General features: G+C 31.9%; 1 protein-coding gene and 1 long non-coding RNA gene across 3 annotated transcripts in view; one reads left to right on the forward strand and one right to left on the reverse strand.

The window, feature by feature from the left end:
* Nucleotides 1-20,886, reverse strand: part of LOC149480807 (potassium voltage-gated channel protein Shaw-like) — a 178,748-nt gene that overhangs the window by 121,372 nt on the left and 36,490 nt on the right. For both annotated transcript variants that reach the window (XM_089705741.1, XM_089705740.1), the window contains exon 2: nucleotides 19,099-19,248. In XM_089705741.1, the coding sequence (XP_089561867.1) occupies nucleotides 19,099-19,248 (150 nt within the window). The remainder of the gene's footprint in view (nucleotides 1-19,098; nucleotides 19,249-20,886) is intronic.
* LOC149480808 (uncharacterized) overlaps nucleotides 1-20,886 on the forward strand; it is a 369,189-nt gene that overhangs the window by 33,594 nt on the left and 314,709 nt on the right. The gene's annotated exons all lie outside the window — the stretch shown is intronic.

Raw genomic sequence — 20,886 nt, forward strand, 5'->3', positions numbered from 1 at the left:
ACGTACCACAAACATGTTTAGTTTGTGGTACCGAGCGCGAAAGAAAGTCATCGTGTTTTTAGTAAAGTTACTATGTAAACTAACGTAATTTATTACTTAGGTACATATATTCTATAATGGTGCGCTCAAACTGTTAATCTACATTTAATTAAGATTATTATTTTAATTACTAAGAAATGTAGAATTTAAATCACATTCATTCATGTTTTCCTCAGATATTCGATGTCTATGATTTTCGATGATTTTAAGATTTTCTTATCAGAGTATTCAATTTTAATGTAGTTAAATTTTATAAGAGACAATTAAGAACATTCAAAAATAAAGTGTCACGTATTTTTTTTAAACGACGAATGACGAAAAACGACCGAATCGCGGACGAAGTCGCGGGCAACAGCTAGTGAGAAATATTTTAAGTTAATTAATGCACATAAAAAATTAAAGGTATAATATTATGAAAAGAAAATTAACATCTGCATTGGGGTCTGCATATTATCATCAATATGTAAGTGCAAACAAATAAACAAAATATCAAAACGTTTCTCTCTTAATTTATCTAACTGAATAAGATCTGATTATACGTTGTTTATATTTGTACCAGATTGAGAGAATTTTAAACTGAACAAATCGGATTGCCTTCACTAATTTATTCCAGACTAGCTTTCCGCCCGCGGGTTCGCCCGCGTTTTCAAAGAAAAACCCGCATAGTTCCCGATCCCGTGGGATTTCCGGGATAAAACCTATTCTATGTGTTAATCCAAGTTACCCTCTATATGAGTGCTAAATTTCATTGTAAAGAGTGAAAGAGTAACAAACACACACATCCTCACAAACTTTCGCATTTATAATAATAGTAAGATTTGAGAGTTCAAAACCCTTCATTTTTGTTTTATAATTTTACTAAGAATTAAATTTTATTATCCAGAAACACTAAAACCCCCGTTTATTTAATTTATCCAAACAATTACTAACACATTTTATGTTTAATGCCGTTACTAGCTTTGTGCCAAATTAAGACATAAATGAAGTCAAGTTATTTGCTAAAGCCGACATAAATGCAACATATATTAAAGATACGTAGTATATTATTATTAGTCTGTGATTAAAGTTAAGAACAGTTTTTAATTTAAGCTCTTCTAAGATGTCCCTCGAAGTGGTTACCCATCTATAAACTGACCGCGATATATATTGCTTAACCCGTATTTCGTGACCCAATAAAAACAACATTAGTTTCTCAATTGCATCTAAAATGTACTGAAGTTATATATTACGATAATTATTCATTACATAAAAGCACCATAATTTAAAGTTCTGGTGAAACATTTTTGAAGTGAAACTTCTTTATCGGGGTTGGAAAAAAATTTAGTGTAACATTTTTTCGTTACGCGTGACATTTTTCCGTTACGCGCCATCTTTTTCTTATCCCTACCACGCGTGATTCGACGTATTTCCGTAAAGTTGCATATAGTAAATTATTTTTTGAAAAATAAGGTCATAAAGAAGTTTCACTTCTTACGTGTGTACACTAGGACACGCACATATTTTTTCTTTAAGACATTAAAAAGCTCAGACCATTCATCTCTATCGCATTGCTACAACCATACAACTTATAACATCCAAGTGGTCATCTAAAAGATTGACTTCATTTGACGAAATAAGTAACTGAACAATTTCGATCCAATATAGAGGCTCACAAACGTTTGTCGTTAACTAACGTTCCGCCCGCGGATTCGCCCACATTTTCAAAGAAAACTCCATATAGTTCCTGTTCCTGTAGGATTCCTGGGATAAAACCTCAACCACAAATTTCATTGTAATAGGTTCAGTAGTATTTGCGTGAAAGAGTAACAAACATACATACATACATATTCACGATAGGATTAGTAGGATCAGTATGATAAAATCTGAAATAACTCGACTCGTTGACCCATTAGATTTATAGAGTACTAGCTTTCCGCCTGCGGCTTCGCCCGCGTTTTCAAAAAAAAACCCGCATAGTTCCCGTTCCCTAGGGATAAAACCTAGCCTATGTCACTCAGAAATGATGTAGCTTTCCAACAGTGAAAGAATTTTTCAAATCTGCCAAGTAGTTTCGGAGCCTATTCAATTCATACAAACAAACAAACAAACAAAAAATCAAACCTTTCCTCTTTATAATATTTGTATAGATGTATAGATTGAACCAATCGCATATAAGACCCTTAATGGAGTGAGGGAGTGAGATAATAAAACTGAACTGTAAAAATTCGAGGGTGAAAGTGATGCCTTATATTTTTATTTGTCCATCGTGGCCTATACTGTATTATGTTCGTACCAACTTTAATTTTTCATGTTGGTCCTTTTCTGTTTTGGAATAATTTTGCTTCTGGGTACGTTCAGGAATTCAGTTGTGTTTTTTATCTTTTTGAATCTAGATGTAAATTTGTAACTTTAACTGCCTTTAAATTACGAACTAAAAGAATTGCGTTTATTCTTCTTGTTAATAGCAGTTTTATTAGAATAAAACAACATTTCTTATTATTTGTTCTAGAGAACAGAAATGATAAGAAATTTTGTTGTTGTTACTTTATGTTGTTTCGTATTTGCGTCTATTTATTCATTTTTTCTTTGACATCTTTTCATATTATGTTAACAATATGTTAACGATCTGTTTCTTTTTCCTTTAACTTCCTTATTAATTTATTTATATATCTTCCTTAACTGTGGAAAAGGAATGTAATCAATACTAATATTATAAATGCGAAAGTAACTCTGTCTGTCTGTCTGTTACTCAATCACGCCTTAACTACTTAACAAATTTGCATGAAATTTGGTATATAGATATTTTGATACCCGAGAAAGGACATAGGCTACTTTTTATCCCGGGAAATAGGATAGATTTTATCCCGGAATTCCCACGGGAACGGGAACTATACGGGTTTTTCTTTGACTGCGCGGGCGAAGCTGCGGGTGGAAAGCTAGTATCTTATATAGTCAAAATGTTCTAAGATCATTTTATTACTCATGAATGGAGTTGAAACGTGATTTGGATTTTGGGTCCATATTAAATGAGACTCCGTAACAATAGGATATTAACTAGTTTGACGCGTGACTTTCCTTAAATATTAATAAAATTTCCTTTAATGGAGTTTTGAGAAACTGTAACTTGGAAATTAAAAATATACCTACATCTACTGATTCATGATATTTTGTGTACGTAATACGTATCTATGATATTGAAAAAGCTCAGAAATTATTATTTTTTGTCTTTGACTATGAAATATTGTTTCACTAGTAGAATTTGTATTTTTTTTCGGAAACGACGAGGGGTTCTCAATTAATTGTAGCCTATATTTATTTACTTTTAAAATCAGTTTTTTAATTTAGATGAAGCTGTGTGGAATCGAATAACAATAATTATTAAATTTGACGGTTTTAATTGACTACTCCTGTTTATCGAATTTTTGAATGAATAAATGAATAATTAATGAGCTAAAAATTTTAATAACGGTAAATTATTAGTTGTACCCAAAAAAGAGTACTTTAGTATATTTTTCAACATGAAAGAACATAATATTGAAAAAATAAGCGCAAAGGTTCGGAGAGTTAAACTTAAATACCGTATGATTACATTAGGATCCTGGGAACAGAAACAGGTGGAAGATTAATTCGTGTTTGAACGATCTTATATGGGCTATTCAGATAGATATTAACATTTGTATAATAAAATGTATAGTATTTTCTTCGTCTGTATTTATTTATATGTGAAATGTTTCAGTTAAATTTTAGTATAAACCTTCTAGAATCTCTCTCTCTGCAAGAAGTAGTTATAACTATAAGTAAGTATAAAAAGTTGGAAAGAAATATTTATCTTTTGTTCAAGTGACGATTAATGTAGCGGATAAAATAAGTTTGAAGCATTGTATCGTTAACTTGTTCGATTATACGTCACATCATATCAAGAAACTACATAAAAACTACTCAAACTTTCCGCAAACATTCGTTACATTCACAAATACCCACACGCACACACACACAAGTACGCATGTACGAACACATCCTCTCTCACACATTCAAACACAGCGCAAACACAACTCATAATGTGATCTATTACCAAAGTGAAAAGGTACAAAGTTTCTCAGCAAAAAGCTCTAACAACATAAACTATCGTGCGACCACATTTTGTAATGTACCCACATTTTTCATGAATATTCAACTAGCTACAGTTAAGACGCGCTTTACCCGGCAGATGTCACTCCGACCCTTGTCATGGCCAGCTCAACCGTGTTTCTTAATTACAAGCTCTACTTTGTACTAATCTATACTAATATGTATTATAAAGCTGAAGAGTTTGTTTGTTTGAACGCGCTAATCTCAGGAACTACTGGTCCGATTTGAAAAATTCTTTCGGTGTTAGATAGCCCATTTATCGAGGAAGGTTATAGGCTATATTATATCATCACCCTAAGACCATTAGGAGCAGAGCAATGCGGGTGAAACCGCGTGGCACAGCTAGTTTTCTAATATACTGAGAATCTACATATAATTATACAGGATGTCACACTATTGGTATACTAAGCGCGAAGGAACTTGTAGTTTTGCATACACTGATCACGTAAAAAATACATAAACAACAAAATTACGTTAAAAAAATTTTGATAATTTTTTCCTGAAAATCCATGTTTTCTTCTCTGACTTCGCGCAGCCGGCATATACCGCTTCTCTAATGTGAGCATTTTGTCTATGAAAACATAATCTTAAACGATAGCTCACGTGCTAGTGGCAAAAATGGGCGGGTTGCTTGTTATGGGTGTACACATAGAGTTTTAAGATTTTATCTATTTGAAAAAAAAATGCGTCTGGAATTTTTTAAGTATTTTTTACGTACTCAGCGTATGCAAAACTATAACCTCCTTTGAGCTTAGTATACCAACAGTGGGACACCCTGTATAATTATAGTGTTTTTGTTAGTGGTTTAGTTATAGTTTACACGGTTTTATTAGCTTCACCTGTATGCTTGTATGTAATCGACGTTTTGAGATTTGATTTTGACCCACTTTAGACGAACAGAATTAATTCAAACTTTGTAAACACAGGTATCGGTAATAATAAAATCATTTCATGAGATTTTTAAACTATATTTTTCTCTCGACTGTGCTCGTTTAGGTCGTAGAAAATTAATTTTCATATGGTCAATGATTTAGTTACATATTATTTAGTCAATTACGTCTCAGAATATGAAATTTAATTTCTTCAAAGTTAAAGATACAGATTACATAGATATAGAATTATAGATAGAACTAAGAGTTCCTCAGAGGCTTCTGCGGTAATTCAGTTACCCAAAGTTTTGGCTTAAAGATTTACGAATTGAAGCCGTAATTTAATCTTTAGATTATCAATATCAATAAAGGGTATCAAACAATTTTCCTAACTAGTATGATAAATAATTAATAAAAAGGTAATAGAACTTTTTTTTTGTATTTTTATTAGGTAATAGATGAACAAAACAACGACAAATAACCGAAATTATTTGTCGAGAAAGTTATTCCTTGCCTCAGCGTTACCTTTTTCTTAGATCCTTTACACCGTTTATTTCTGGTGGTGCTGGAGCAAACAACAAGAATTTACAGATATCCTGAATTAAATACTTAACAACCGATATAACACGCGTTTTATCCTTACTAATATTATAAATGCGAAAGTAACTCTGTCTGTCTGTCTGTTACGCTTTCCCGCTTAAACCTCTCAACCGATTTTGATGAAATTTGGCACAAACAATCTTTAGACCCTGAGAAAGAACATAGGCTACCTTTTATCAAAACACCACGCGGGCGAAGCCGCGGACAAAGCCGCGGGCGGAAGCTAGTTCTTTATATTTTAATCGGTATCGAATACTTCGAGCGTGGTAAAATGCTGTATTGTGAAATTTTTTATCACATAAAGTAGTTAACAAATAGATTTATTTACATCAGAAATTGTAAACGTGTTTAAAGATTTAACGCTCGCAGCTTTAAACCGAGTTCGTAGCATTGACGTCGATTTAATTTGTTTCAGTCATTTTTTGTAAATGTATTCTACGTTGTAGTTATTTAAAGAAGTGTTATTATGAAATCCTTATCCTTCCTTATATTAATAATATTTAAAATTAAGTTTTGAAATAGTGGAGATAGAACTTAGCCCTTAGGACTTAGAAGGTAAGAGATATAGGTTTCTTTTTAGCGCGAAACATCTACGAATCGGAATTATCATCGGAAACGGCTCAACCATTTATTTATTTATTTATCAATTTATCAAAAAATGATGAAGGAATCCCATGAGAATATCTAAAGACTATTCATTGTTTAATCAAATCATATATAACAAAACAATAACAAAGGAGGAATATTGAGCTCATTAACTATTACTGAAAGAACTGTTTGCAGTTAGACACAGTTCAATATGAAATCGGACAGGTCCCAAAGTCCCAAACGCAATCGAGTAAGTGCAACCTCTTGACCAATATAACCTTAAAGAAAGGAAGTCCTTTGAGAAAAAATTACCTTAAACATAAAAGATAAAATAATAGATTTTCATAGGTTTCAAAAATATGGTAAATAGTAAGATATTTTATGGCTCCTTCAATAAAATGTCTAATTGAATAAATAAATGTTTGAATCTTGAGTTGGAAACCGGGAAAGCGATCAGGTAAGCGAGTCGGTACATATAGTTGATATTATATTATTGAATTTATGTGTAAACAATTTTAACTATCTAAAAAACTTTGATTATATGCAAATGAAAATTATGTTTTTATGTCCTACACAATTAGGTACAAACTGTGCCAATTTAGATTACTTTTATAGTTTTTATAATGAAAACACCAAAAAATATTTAATTTTTTCAATTAATACGATTTGCTAAGTTATGAATACCAAATTATTAACAAAAAAATATGTTTTGATGCGAATAATTTCACCTACTTCATTTTTAATTCAATATTTTTATTAATATTTAGAAGAAAAGACGAAGTAAGCATTTCCAGTAGTATTATTTCACAACTATGCTTATTGAATTCACGTATTCTCAAAACTGTACCGTTTTAGGTCAAGGGTGTGAAACTTGGCAAATGTGCAAATTAGGCTTGTTCAAACAGAAAACAATTGCTTAAAACAGGGTGAAAGATCGCACATAAACCCAAAATCAAATATTTATTTATACAATAAAACGTTGATAATTAAACCTTTGAATGAATCATAAACATTAGAATAATCAAATTACTTTTATACGTAAAAAGAGTTAAATTTTTAAACATAAAATACCTATTTGTGTGAAATCCTACTAATATTATAAATGCAAAAGTTTGTGAGGATGTGTGTGTGTTTGTTACTCTTTCACGCAAATACTACTGAACCGATTACATTAAATTTAGCACACATATAGAGGGTAACTTGGATTAACACATAGGATAGATTTATCCCGGAAATCCCACGAGAACGTGAACTTTGCGGGTTTTTCTTTGAAAACGCGGACGAAGCCGCGGGCGGAAAGCTAGTTAAATATATAAACTAGACCTCTTTTAAAGCTTTTGAATAGCCAAAATACATAAACTATTTACCACCAAAAGCTGTTTCTACAGAACATAAGCGTACAAAAGCGTACATCCATTATGAAACACCTCACACCACAATAAAGCTGCCGAATTGCTGAGATATGAGCGCAAATAAAACGTAAAAAGAGCGATTAAACATAACATAAAAACCGCAGTTTTATACTCGACGATATTTACTCGTAAATGCTATTAATATAGCAATACATGGTCGGTAAATTGGTTGTGACGTCATCGATACGAGGAATCATTCAGTTTGTTTAGATCGCTACAACTCACAAGCCAAAGTACAAGTGTGTATCTAATGTAATATTTACTGACTGATTAGCAATCAGCTCTGGCTTCGTCCGTGGTACTTATAAAGTCTATAATACTCAGGGATCACGTAGATATCCATCGGCGATTTTTTTTAATCGCTCTAGTAATTTCTTAGAATTGCGCGTCCAAAAAAAAAATTCTTTATATTACTCTTCCAATCTAAAAAGTATGTTTTGTGAGAAGTATCTAAGTGTATTAAATTAGCTTAAAAATAAACACAGACTTACGACAAACTTTTCATAACACAAGAAAAACAAGCAATTTGTAAGCAAACAATATGGATACTAAAATGCAAATGCACTTATGTTAATTGTACAGTTGAGACGCTGATAAAGTTATATGAACTCATCCAAATATGTTACACGCATTTTTGTGCAAAAAGAAATAATGTAGGTACTTACCTATCGTAAAAAAATACATTTCCATGGGCTAGTCTTTTAATTCTCTATAGAAACATAAAGGGCTGATTATTAAATCTCTTAATGACAATGATATTTATATTATAATACTAGCTTTCCGCCCGCGGCTTCGTTCGCTTTGTCTAAAATCTAAAAAATTGTAGACTACAGGCCCAGTGACGGCATAGTGCTGAATCTTATTATTTTATGCTCTTATATCGTTCTAGATAGGTCACCTGGTGGTTCAAACGACCCATAATTTTTTCAACATGGACCTGTAGTCTATTATAATACCAAAACTTTCCTGCTGTAACACTCTATCTATTAAAAAAAACCGCATCAAAATCCGTTGCGTAGTATTAAAGATTTAAGCATAATTAGGGACACAGGGACAAAGAAAGCGACTTTATTTTATACTATGTAGAGATGATAAAGATGTGAATTTCAAAAATTTTCACACACTTTGTCAGTATGAACATGCATACACGTGCAACTGTAATCATATTTGTTCTGGCGTGAAAGATGGAAAGTGCCGTGTTTAGCATTTTCAGGGACATAACTACTTTGAAGTATTAGGCTGTTTATAGACGAACAGTGGAAATAAATAAATGTGAATCATAAGTTTGATAAAGAAGTAACTATTATAAATCCACCCGAATAATTTATTGTAATTAAATTTCAATATTACGTAGTCATACAAGTTATATTACCTACATAGTTTTAAGTCCAGTTGATACCTGACCTATGGAAGAAAGAATAAGGATATGATGAATGATAAATGCGAAAACTATAGCGATCCCCAGATAATTCATAAAATATATGTTGGGAAACTCAAACTCAAACTCAAAAAATAAACAAATAAAACAAACATTTATTCACATAATAAAAATCAGAACATAATTGGAAAAGTTAAATGAAAAAACACGTTCGTTAGAAACGGCCTAAATGAAAATAAAAATGCAACATTGAAACTTATGCAGCACAATGTATGATGAATACAGATTTATACTGTAAAATAAATGACAAATACAGCTTCGTTATTAGCTCTTAACATAATAGCTTTTAATCAACGCTATTTTAAAGAGAAATGTACGAATGTGATTGAGTTTTTGTTGAGTAATGTTGTTGATGGATTAAAAAGCGTTTGTTCGGCTTAATTAATTATCATGTATAATACGGCTAGTTTAAAATGTGTGAAGAGTGTTAGAAAAAATTTCTGTCCCGTTTTTCTTTTACCGGGAATACATGAAAAACGGCTGAACAGTTTTGTCGTATTGTATTTTTTTATTACAAATGTTTTTCGCTGATTTTTTTTTATTTGGTAAAAATAGAACTAGTATCTCGACCAGTGAAAAAAAAAACGAATCCAATAAAAAAGAGGTTCTATGTTTCCAAAATATGTATTTAATTGGCGCAGAATTTTTGTAACAGTAATATTTTAGAGGCATTTCTTCAAAGTTACAAGTATTACCAGTAAATAAAAGATTACGTAATTACATTTTAATTGAAGCCGTAGTCCAAAGGTTTCTTATTAAGCTATTTTTCTTAACGTCACATTTACACGTACATTTTCCCGCCTCTAAACAATTGATCTTTTTGCCCTAGTTACTGCGTTCACATTCAAGTAGAATTTTAATTTTCTGAAGCCTTTAAAATATGTTATTAAGTAAATTGCTTTGCGGAATCCGTTGAAGATGTGGGAAATATCACTAGGTCATTCCTTTTATTCGTCAGATTGATTTTTTTTTGCGTAATATGGAAAGGGTGATTTTTTCATCATAATTTTATTGGAATTTAATGTTTGTAAAATAATTTTTACTTATTATAACGCAATACTCAGAATTGTTTGTTTACGTTTAGTTTCGAAGTCACGCCTCTTTAAGTTTTATATTACACAATGAAGAATGTTTATAAACAAGTAATTAAGAATTAACAACTAATTAACATTAATAATTAATATATACAAAATATGTAAATATTATGATTTTTATGCTCAATATGTACGATAGAATAATATGTAAAGTAAAACAAAAAAAATCCCAGATTTATTTCCATTGTTTTCGCCATTAATCACTTATCAGCTGACACGTCGTTCTATAAAAATCAGGGCTGTCACCTACTGTAATATATACTCTAAGGCTGTCACACACATTATTTTAAAAAAAATATTATATATTTTTTTATTTAAATATAGTACTTTATAATAGCTGAATAGTACTTAAACATGAATGAGTCTGCTATATTTTTGGCAAATAACAAAAGTTACTCCGCAAAAAAATGGCAAATAACAACGCTATTTTAAATTCAACTATGCCAATCTTGTACATAAAACATAATGTTTGTAATAAATGAAGTTGGTTAAAAAATAATCATAAATTCACATCAACCCTGAACATAATTTCATATTAAAAATGTGTAAACCAGCCCAGAATATTACATCAGAGTTAAATAAACTGTGAGATTTCACTCGCAGTTATAATCAGATACGAGTTACGCCAGAAGCGCTTTGTGCGAAATGTTAGTTTGCTATCTAAAATCTAAACACAATACCTAGAACCTAGTATAGTCTAGTTTGTAAACTATAATTATTTTAAACTAGTTTTAGCCCGCAGCGTCACTGCGTAATTCAAGGAAAATCCCCTAGTAATTTGATGTTTTATTTATTTGTTTCTTTATTTTTATTTCACCGCTGTAAAAATAAAAATAAAGTGTGTGTGTGCCGAGCACTCGTGTCAGAAGTGATACTTCTTTGGCAAGTACCTAAGATAAAAAAAATTTCGCCTTACGCCATGACGTAACGGTATTGCCATGACGCGATCTTTAAATTTTACTCTCAATGCGCCTAAAGAAATTTCACTTCAAAAATAAAAATCGTATATACTACGCTACGTTGCATTTTTTTTTCTCTCTCTTAAATAAGGACAAACAAACAAACTAAAACTCTGTAGAAACTATACTTTCCAAACCAGTGGTCAATAATTTGTCCGTTTCACCATTAAAAAGCGCTTCTAAAATAAGTCTAGTTGAAGAAATAAATGTCTTGAGTTTAAGTTTGAGTTTGAGTTTATCTTAATACTATTATAAAGGCGAAAGTTTGTATGGATGTATGGATGTATGGATGTATGGATGTATGGATGTATGGATGTTTGTTACTCTTTCACGTAAAAACTACTGAACCGATTACAATGAAATTTAGCACACATATAGAGGGTAACTTGGATTAACACATAGGATAGGTTTTATCCCGGAAATCCCACGGGAACGGGAACTATGCGGGTTTTCCTTTGAAAACGCGGGCGAAGCCGCGGGCGGAAATCTAGTACGTAATAAAGTAGCATAAAATATATTTTCACCCTTTCAGACTACTAAAATAACTTTGTGATCACGTTTTGATGGAGGCCCTGCGGTCTCAGTCGCGAAGAATGCCCGGGGGAGGCAGTTATTTATTTAGCCGACTTCAAAAAAGGAGTATTGATATATGTTTTGAAATATTACATTGATTTTGATTTGAAATTCGATGCGTTTTTAAAAGAAGTTTCTTTGAATAAATAGATGTTAGATTTTTAAAAGAAACATGTTATTAATCTTATTAGATTTAGGTTAGAAAATGAACACGTTGTTTTTATTTTCCAAAAAATATTAACAAAGCTCCTATATATTTTAGAAGCATAATTTATTTTTGTTTGTAAAATATGAAATAAGTTATAATTTACGTTATATTTTGCGTATAAATTCCATAAAAATAATTGAATAGTATATAAAATGTAGCCTATATTAACATGAACTTTTGTTTGAAATAGACAAATAACATTCGTACGATGTTCTTTAAAAGTATTGTTTATTTTTGATACAAAAGTTTTAAGAAGCAGCTTGGCTTAGCATCTCACAGAAATCTGCCTCGGGGAGTTTCTGTATATAAGCCGGTCAAATGCGAGTGATGTTCAATACAATACAAGTTTTCTGAAATAAATATGTTTATAAATATAGTTATTAGGTACATTTACTATATTTTACTATAGTATCTAGTAATAGTGGACGCCCTCCCATTAGGTGGTCGGATGATATAGTTAAAACATCGGCAACTGTGGCACGTTATGGGGGAGGCCTACGTCCAACAGTGGACTTATCCGGGCTGAATGGATGGATGGATGGAGTAGTAATAGTAGACGCAGTTTTTAAAATAAAAGGGTTTTTGTAATGTTTTTATTTTAGTTGTAAACTTTTAATCTATTGCATAGCTTCTATCGCGGGCCTTGAGCGCGGGGACCGAATCTAGAAATTCCGTAACGAAAAAACCTCACGCACCCCACTCCGACGGACACGGAGGTGTGGCTTGAAGGCATGCTATGCAATAGCTTTACCGCGGCAGTCCCCGAGTGCCACACGTCTTTTTTTTTACTAAATAAACGCATTCCCTTTCATTTTCATTCATTCATATTGTCATCGCGATACTGACTGTGATTATGATATATCTTCTTCGGTTAGATAGATAATACCTAATCTTTTTTTCTAAAATAAAGCAAGAATTTACGAACTCAAAAGCGTCCCATTTCAATGAAGAAGGAAATTAAAGTCCGAATCCGTCGGTAACGAAATAATCTTAAATGACATCTCTGATAAATAATCTCTAGTATCTGTTTCGTAGATAATGTATTTACTTAAAACATTTGAAGATTTTCATTTAATCCTACTAATCCTACTAATATTATAAAATATGCGAAAGTTTGTGAGGATGTGTGTGTGTGTGTGTGTGTGTGTGTATTTGTTACTCTTTCACGCAAATACTACTGAACCGATTACAATGAAATTTAGCACACATATAGAGGGTAACTTGGATTAACACATAGGATAGGTTTTATCCTGGAAATCCCACGGGAACGGGAATTATGCAAGTTTTTCTTTGAAAACGCGGGCGAAGCCGCGGGTGGAAATGTAGTCATTGAATAAGCGGGAAACTTTATTAAGAAAGAAGACGAAAAAATTTAACACGAATACTGACCTGAAAAAAAAGAAACTTTATATTTTCTTTCACTTACTTACGTATCTACTAAAAGGTGTAAAAATATAAATGTGAGTATAAAATAAACTATGTACGTCATCACTTACGCAGTCTAGAACAAGTACTTGTTTAGAATAACAAAGAGCACTAGGCCACGCATCATAAATTCGCGAATTACTCAAAATTGTTGCAGTGTTAACGCATCTAAATATAAGCACAGATAACTAAATATGTAATAGCACGGATCCTATCTCTATTACTATGTATTTGAAAGAAGAAAGAAATTTAATGAGTATGTGGAAAATAGATTCACTAATTTGGCTAATTTTGCTCTTGAAATAACATGTAGGAGATCCTTCAGGAGCTCGGAAGTTCATTGGGTCTAGTTTCTAAAAGAAATTGCGACTAAAATAACAAATACAATTCAGATTTTTCATGAACAATATTGGATGAAATCCTGTCGCTGAAATAGCAAAGTATATGAATAATTTTCTCTTTCTAGCAACGTCATAAATAGACACAAAGTATTTTCTTACGCAGTACTTAATTGGTTTAGACTACTTCATATAAATAAACCAAAATTAAGTTATTTCTAATTCTTCTATAGTGAAGCTCTTAGAAAGCCTTCGAGGCAAATTAGTCTGCGGTAATGTACCGTCAGTATGGATCTAAATAAAGATTGATCTCACGCTGATATATTATCTCTTATGTTTTCGGAGAAAAACTACTGTTACTATTTTTATTTATATTCGAGTTTTAGCAAGCGGCTTTATTATAATTGATGTCTACTGAAACTACTGTATCTTTTAACAACAATTCTATTGAATAACTCTTTAGTTAGAAATTTTTGAAGAGAAACTTCTTTAGGCGCGTCAAGAGTAAAATTTCAAGGTCGCGTCATCACAATACCGTCACGTCATGGAGTAAGGCGACGACTTTGGTATCTTTGAAACTTGCCAAAGAAGTTTCACTACTGACACGTGTACTCGGCTCTTTTTTTACAATTCTAATGTAGTCGTCAAATACATAATTGAAATTATAACCACCTATTTTAAATATATTATTATTAGTTTTTATCCCTAATATATTTTTAGTTTTTATCCCTGTTCAATCCCTGCTTGATCCTTACGTTACGGGGAACGGATTTTATTCTGAGCTAGCAGTAGAGACGTGAGATCAGATTATTTTGCTCTGTTTGTTACATTTAACTCAACAATAATTTTAAAATTTACTTTATCATTATGAATGTGCAGTTTTACAGAGTAACATTTCATCCCGGATCTAGCAAGAAACAAGAACAAGGTAATCTTTTTTAATCTAACGTTACAAAAACATACGACTAAATACAATAAAAATTAACCACAAAATGATACGTAATCAACAACTCGACTCTACAATTCAAATAAACACCACACAACACACGACAATTCTTTATATAGGGGGACGAACGAAACTATTATGACTTAAACATTCGTTTAAATTAAACTTCGATTTAAGCACTCACAACTACAAAAAGCTACGTAATCCATCCGTTTTATCCCAATACAGTTTCCGAGTTAACCGATATATCGAGAGATTGCTCACCGTGACCGCTACTTTTGCTATAAACCTCTGTTTGGTGTCGTGTGGACGAGCCTTTATTTGAAACGGATTTATATCGGACAATAAAATAGCGTTTTGATCGAACTTCACTGCTAGATGTTCAATAGTTTTATTTATATGTTGTGTGCGATATGTCTAATTTAACTGTAACAGGACGATGTAGGCACACATCACCACAAATATAAATTAAAAAAAATACGTATTTATCAGAAAGTCGTGGACTCTCTACTAAACTCAATTATCTTTCATCGAACCGTTTTTAGATCACGGGTATTGCTAGAATTCATTTGACTCATCTACGCGTAAATATAATAGCGGCAGTACACATGGGGCCAAGGCGTTGGGCCAACGTGTTGGGAAAAAATGAAGGATATCAAGGTTCCTGTTCACACATTGGCGTACTGATCATTCTGCATTGGCGCTTCAAAGATGGACGTAGTCCGTAGAAGTTCTTGCAGCCACGGCAATATGTGCACCAATAATAATGAGTGTACTCTGCCGTCTAAGATGATACCATTTTCCAATCTCTATTGTCCTTTTTTTTATTTCTGTATAAATAAAACATTATTATGTTTAGATTTTTTCAAATGTTTAAAATGTGTACATTTTACATTTAATTTAATATTAACTACCTATAAAACGAAACTTTAAAGATTATAATATTATTATATTAAGTGATAATATTATTTATGTAATAAAGCACAATTTGATCAAAATCATGCTCATTGAATATTGTTATTTAATTTTTAAGAACAAGTAACTTATTAATACTATTTTACTCATTTTATAAATATATTCATTTTTTTATCTCATTGTATGAAAGTGAGATAAGAACAACATCTAGAATATATAATAAATAGAAAATAAAACATCTAATTTATTGAGTCATATGGTTTTTATTTTTGTGTAAGTAGTTCATGCCGTGGATTCCAAATTATTCCTTCATGTGGATACAATTCTACGAATTGTATTACCTCAATGATTGTCCACATCGGCGCCGCCATCGCTATCGGAACATGGTTAAACGTAAATTTCATTGCCGCGCAACGATACTGTCTCCGCTGACGAGTAACAACAAACTGAATAAGACACCAACGTGTGAACGCTGTTTGCGGAGCGCGCCAAGATCCTTTGATGTGTGCACAAAAAACCGACAACATTCGGTTGGCCTGCCAATATTGGCGCCAACTAGGCTAATGAAGCCAACATACCGCCAAGTAGCTCTCTACACGTTGGCCCAACCCGTTGGCCCAACACGTTGGCCCCATGTGTACTGCCACCATAATAGTTCGCGAGTTCAAATATAATACACGTAGGTGTTTTATTCCCGTAATTTATGGATATAATAAATATACAAATAATGTATGATTCATGCTATTAACTGTTTCTAATCGGTTGAGTGTTACTTGAACAGCTGAACTTGTAAATAGGTAGAAGGGCTTAGACTTTAATGTTTATATTTTTATAAAGGTAAGTACATTTTTTGTCAATTTATAAAAATACATTATTTACCAGCGGTTCCGGCAAACGATGTTCTGCCTTACTCTTACCGCTTAAGTAGGTGTGGTGTTAGTGGTGTGAAATCATTGCGTAATTGAGTCAAACTAAAACAATTTTATTGTTCATGTTATACATATAGCCTTTCTTTTCACGCAAAAATAAAAAGTTATTTGTATTTTTGATTCTTCAACATTCTGATTCTTATAACATTTTGCTGAATACTGATGATAAATTTACTGAAACAGCACTCAGAAAAATTACTACAAAATAAACAATTTGATGTTATTTACTTCGCCGCTATAAATAATCCCGCGCATATTAAACTACCGGTCACGTTTCCCGTGGTCATTTTGTTTTGTTCGACAAAAATGGATTTAATTTTGGGATAAAATAAAATTGTTTGATGAGATGTAGTTTATTATGAAGGACGGACATGCTCTAGGTAGAGAGTATATAGCTACCATATTAAATCTTTGCAGTTTATGGACATGTTTATGTTAAAATATAACGAAAAAAATAATATCTTGAAATACATATCAAGGCCATTTTGTACATTTTAAATATATTTGGGTCAAGTTACCTATCCGTCTAACTGAAAAAAATGAATCGATTACGATTATTATGCAAACAATAAACTTATATATAAGCTTGTTTCCATCAAAAACAAACAGATATTTTGCATTACACAAATACTAAAAAATATTGATAATAAAAAATAAAACCATTTCCATTACAGTGAAAAGGAATAAAAGCCACAATCATCTATTCAGTCAGGAAGATGTATTGTTTTGACCGCCATTTAAATTCCGCTCCCGTAGTAAATGTAAGGATGTTAGTAAGCATTACTTCATTGCCTTTGATTATTTCATTCTGAACCCTTTTTGTGGAACACGGATAGTTGGTTTTTTAATAGTATCTTAAGATTTCCGAAGATAGTACCTTCCTACCTTATAAAAGCAACAATGATGCAAAGATTTACAATATTATAGAATTCAGTTTTGGATGAATTTCAAAAGATTTTTCAAATTAATATTTAATTAATTTTCAAAATTAGATTCGTAAACCTAAGTTTATTTCATTGTTTCTAAACTTAATTGGAAATTTACTACAAACGGAATCTAGATAATAATATTAACATTTATGTAAAGTAGAACAGAAGTTTTAACAGGCATTGCAAATTAATAAGAATTAATATTAATCGATAAAAACAGAAATAAATATAACAAAAAGAAAAAATGTTGTGTGGTTTTATGAAACCACGGTAAAAGTGAAACTGTTCGAACGGTTCCGAACACTGCTTTGTGTAGCGCATGTCGCGTGACGGTCGGCTGCCGAGTAGGTATACCTACTCGGCAGCCGCGATACACGCGACATGCGCTACACAGACCAAAAAGTTTGAGACGATGTAATAAAAGTTTCACTTTAAAAAGACAGAAAACGTTCAACAAATTTAAATTTATCGACTATAGTCTATACACTTCAAATCTACGTATTTACATGAAAACAGTCCATAAATCGTAAAAAGTAGAATCAAACGCCTACATAAATAATAATTATCTCAACGATGCTTAAAATTCGCAAACGACACCATAAAAAGGGTTTTACGAAGATCAGAGGGCAGTGACAGTAAAGTAAATTGTTTATTGAGTTGATTTAATAGATATCTACTTTGTTGCAAAATTATCTGTTAACATATCACATTGCAACTATTGTTTGGAATTATAGCATACGTTTTTTGTTCCTTTCAATTATGGTATGCCGTATAATAATTTTATTAATGACTAGATAATTAACTAAACTAGGTATATAGTTATATATAATATACTACTACTACTCAACGTACGTATGGACTATAAGATTTTGTTTTTCCATTATGTTTTTGAATTATCTGTAAATATTGCAAATAACATTTACTGAGTTTTTCTCTCTCATACATCTAAAAATGAACATCGATTAACTCATATTACTTTAACAACCCACCATTTATAAACATTAAATAAAACGTTTTCACATTCATGCCTATTTAAATGTTTCAAGGGTAACCGTTTTAAACATTGCAACATCCAAAGAAATTGTAGCATCGAATGACGTAATTTCATTACTGCCTTGTCCATCAACAACTGTATCCCGGTTGTCCATAAATCAATACAGAAAACGTTCGATATAAAAATACGTTTGTTTGCCGATCCACATCAAAGCATAGCTTGGTTGGTGACAAATGTTTCGGGAACATTACAACATTGAATATGGAATATGGAACGTTCTAGATCTTTCGATGACAAATTCGGAAAAGTATAGCGAAAGGATGTGTTTGACAGTTTATTTTGTTAGATTGATAAAAGTGAGTCATTGTATTTCGCCGTTTTGTGTTAAAGGTGGAATAAATATTTTGTATGTATTCAATACTCTCAATTGGATAAAGAGATAAAAGAACAAACCAAACAAATATGAAATATACGTCTATTAAAATAAATATCAATTTCAGGCGTTAAAACATCAACAGTTACAAGTCCCAAAAAAACGATAAATTTTCAGTCTCCCCGTGACCACGCTCGCTGCAAAGTGTGGGAAACGTCGGGAAAATAATATAATGAATAAATCGCGTTAAAAATCTTTTATTTCTGAAGGATAAATTTTCATAACCTCTGTAATGGTAGTCTATGGGCGACGCAATTTGCGTCTCTATACCATGAAAAAGGACCTATAAAGCTATAGGGTACCTGTAATAGTTGAGGACCTGTGCGAAGACCCCCGGGTGCCTATCGAAGAAGTATTCGTTGAGGACGGGGTCGTAGTTAGCGAGCGCCTCCGTCAGCCGCGACAGCCGAGTCGCGGGTATCTTCTTCAGCGTAGCTTTGTAGGTTTCGTATCTGAAATATATTAAAACCTTGTTATTTATTGGAGAAGGAGGTATTGGATTTAATACTATACGTTGGTCGATTCCATGCGACCGTCAAATGATCAAGTTACATACGTAAATCAACTTATACGTTGTGTTTTTGAAACGTATTTCATTGATTCGCTGCTTTGGATCGTATCGATCTATTCAATATTTTTCTAGATAATTGTACCTACTATCCTATTTCAATCGAAAATACTATCCAACTTTATTAGCTCTACAACAACAAAAACTGTCGAAAATATATTCAAGAATACGATATAACATTCACGTTTACGTTGTTTTAACGTGTGTGCCTTAATATACATGTGAAGGTAGTTCTAAGATAATTAACAATAAACAGTTGTCTGCTTGACTTGGAGTTATTAATACGTGTTCCCTGTACATCACAACAACAAAATATTGTTTTGTTATTTTACTATTTATCGTAACTATTTTGTAGGATTTTCAACTTCATAGAGATGGCCGATATCATAAATACGGATAAGATTGAGAAATAAGACTGTAAGTCCCACTTAATTAGTGTTTTATTTGATTTAAATCCTCAAAGCTCTTTCAAAGCTCAACTTTGACCTTCTCTGTTCTTAATTATTAATTTGTTGACGAATAAAAATATCGTGAAGAGTGTAGACATATAGGTTTTTGTACAATATATTATGTGTTAACCTTTTACCATCCTTAATAGTATAAATGTGAAAAGTATGTTTGTTTCTTTTTTCACGTCACTACGGAGGCTACGGAGCGATTTTAAACTGTGATTTCTGTGATACTTGGGAAGTCGTTTAGTGATATAAGCTATGTAGGTGAAACCACAGCATGTATATGTAGCAAGATTTTATTGTGAAGTAGATTACAAATTAGATATTTATTCGCTTGAATCCATGGACGATTATATTTTTTTAAGAACTTAAATTTTAAACAAGTGTAAGTCGTTTTATAGCTTACATGAAAACACTTTGTATACATTTCGAACAAGATGTGATTTTACGACGACATAATACGACATAGTACATTTAGAAATTTAATATTCACTAAGCTGAGTTGAAATGTGTCATATGATTTACAATTTGAACGAAACTAAAAATAATTCTGTATTGGAAGTTCAAGATAATTTTGCGAATAAAATGTTTTTCATTGCTTTTTGTCGCAATCCCATAAAAACGACATCATTCTTGAAGTTGGTTAACATAAACAAAACAGAATGAGAAATTAACAAAACAAGGTCAAATGAAATTATACGAACTAGTAATGACAAAGACTTATGACCTTTGAAATGCCCAGAGCAATATATCTACATAGTAATATTCATATTATTGCGTACAAACTGACAAGCGAATGTGTATTATTCCTTATCTATGTAGTTGCAGAAATGGGCTATAGAAAATATAAGTCGTGTTTAAAAGACGCAAGTTTGAATCCCGCGACTGTATTTTTTACTATTGGGTATCCTATCACACGTGTCAGAAGTGAAACTTCTTTGGCAAGATTCAAAGATACCAAAATCGTCGCCTTACTCCATGACGTGACGGTATTGCCCTTAAACATAATATATTGGTATTAATCTCAATGCGCCTAAAGAAGTTTCACTTCAAAAATATTGTATTATTCT

This window comes from Colias philodice, chromosome 17 (genome assembly GCF_061535455.1).
Source record: "Colias philodice isolate Cphi_HAF_F1 chromosome 17, ilColPhil1 Martin Lab GWU primary, whole genome shotgun sequence".
NCBI lineage: Eukaryota > Metazoa > Arthropoda > Insecta > Lepidoptera > Pieridae > Colias > Colias philodice.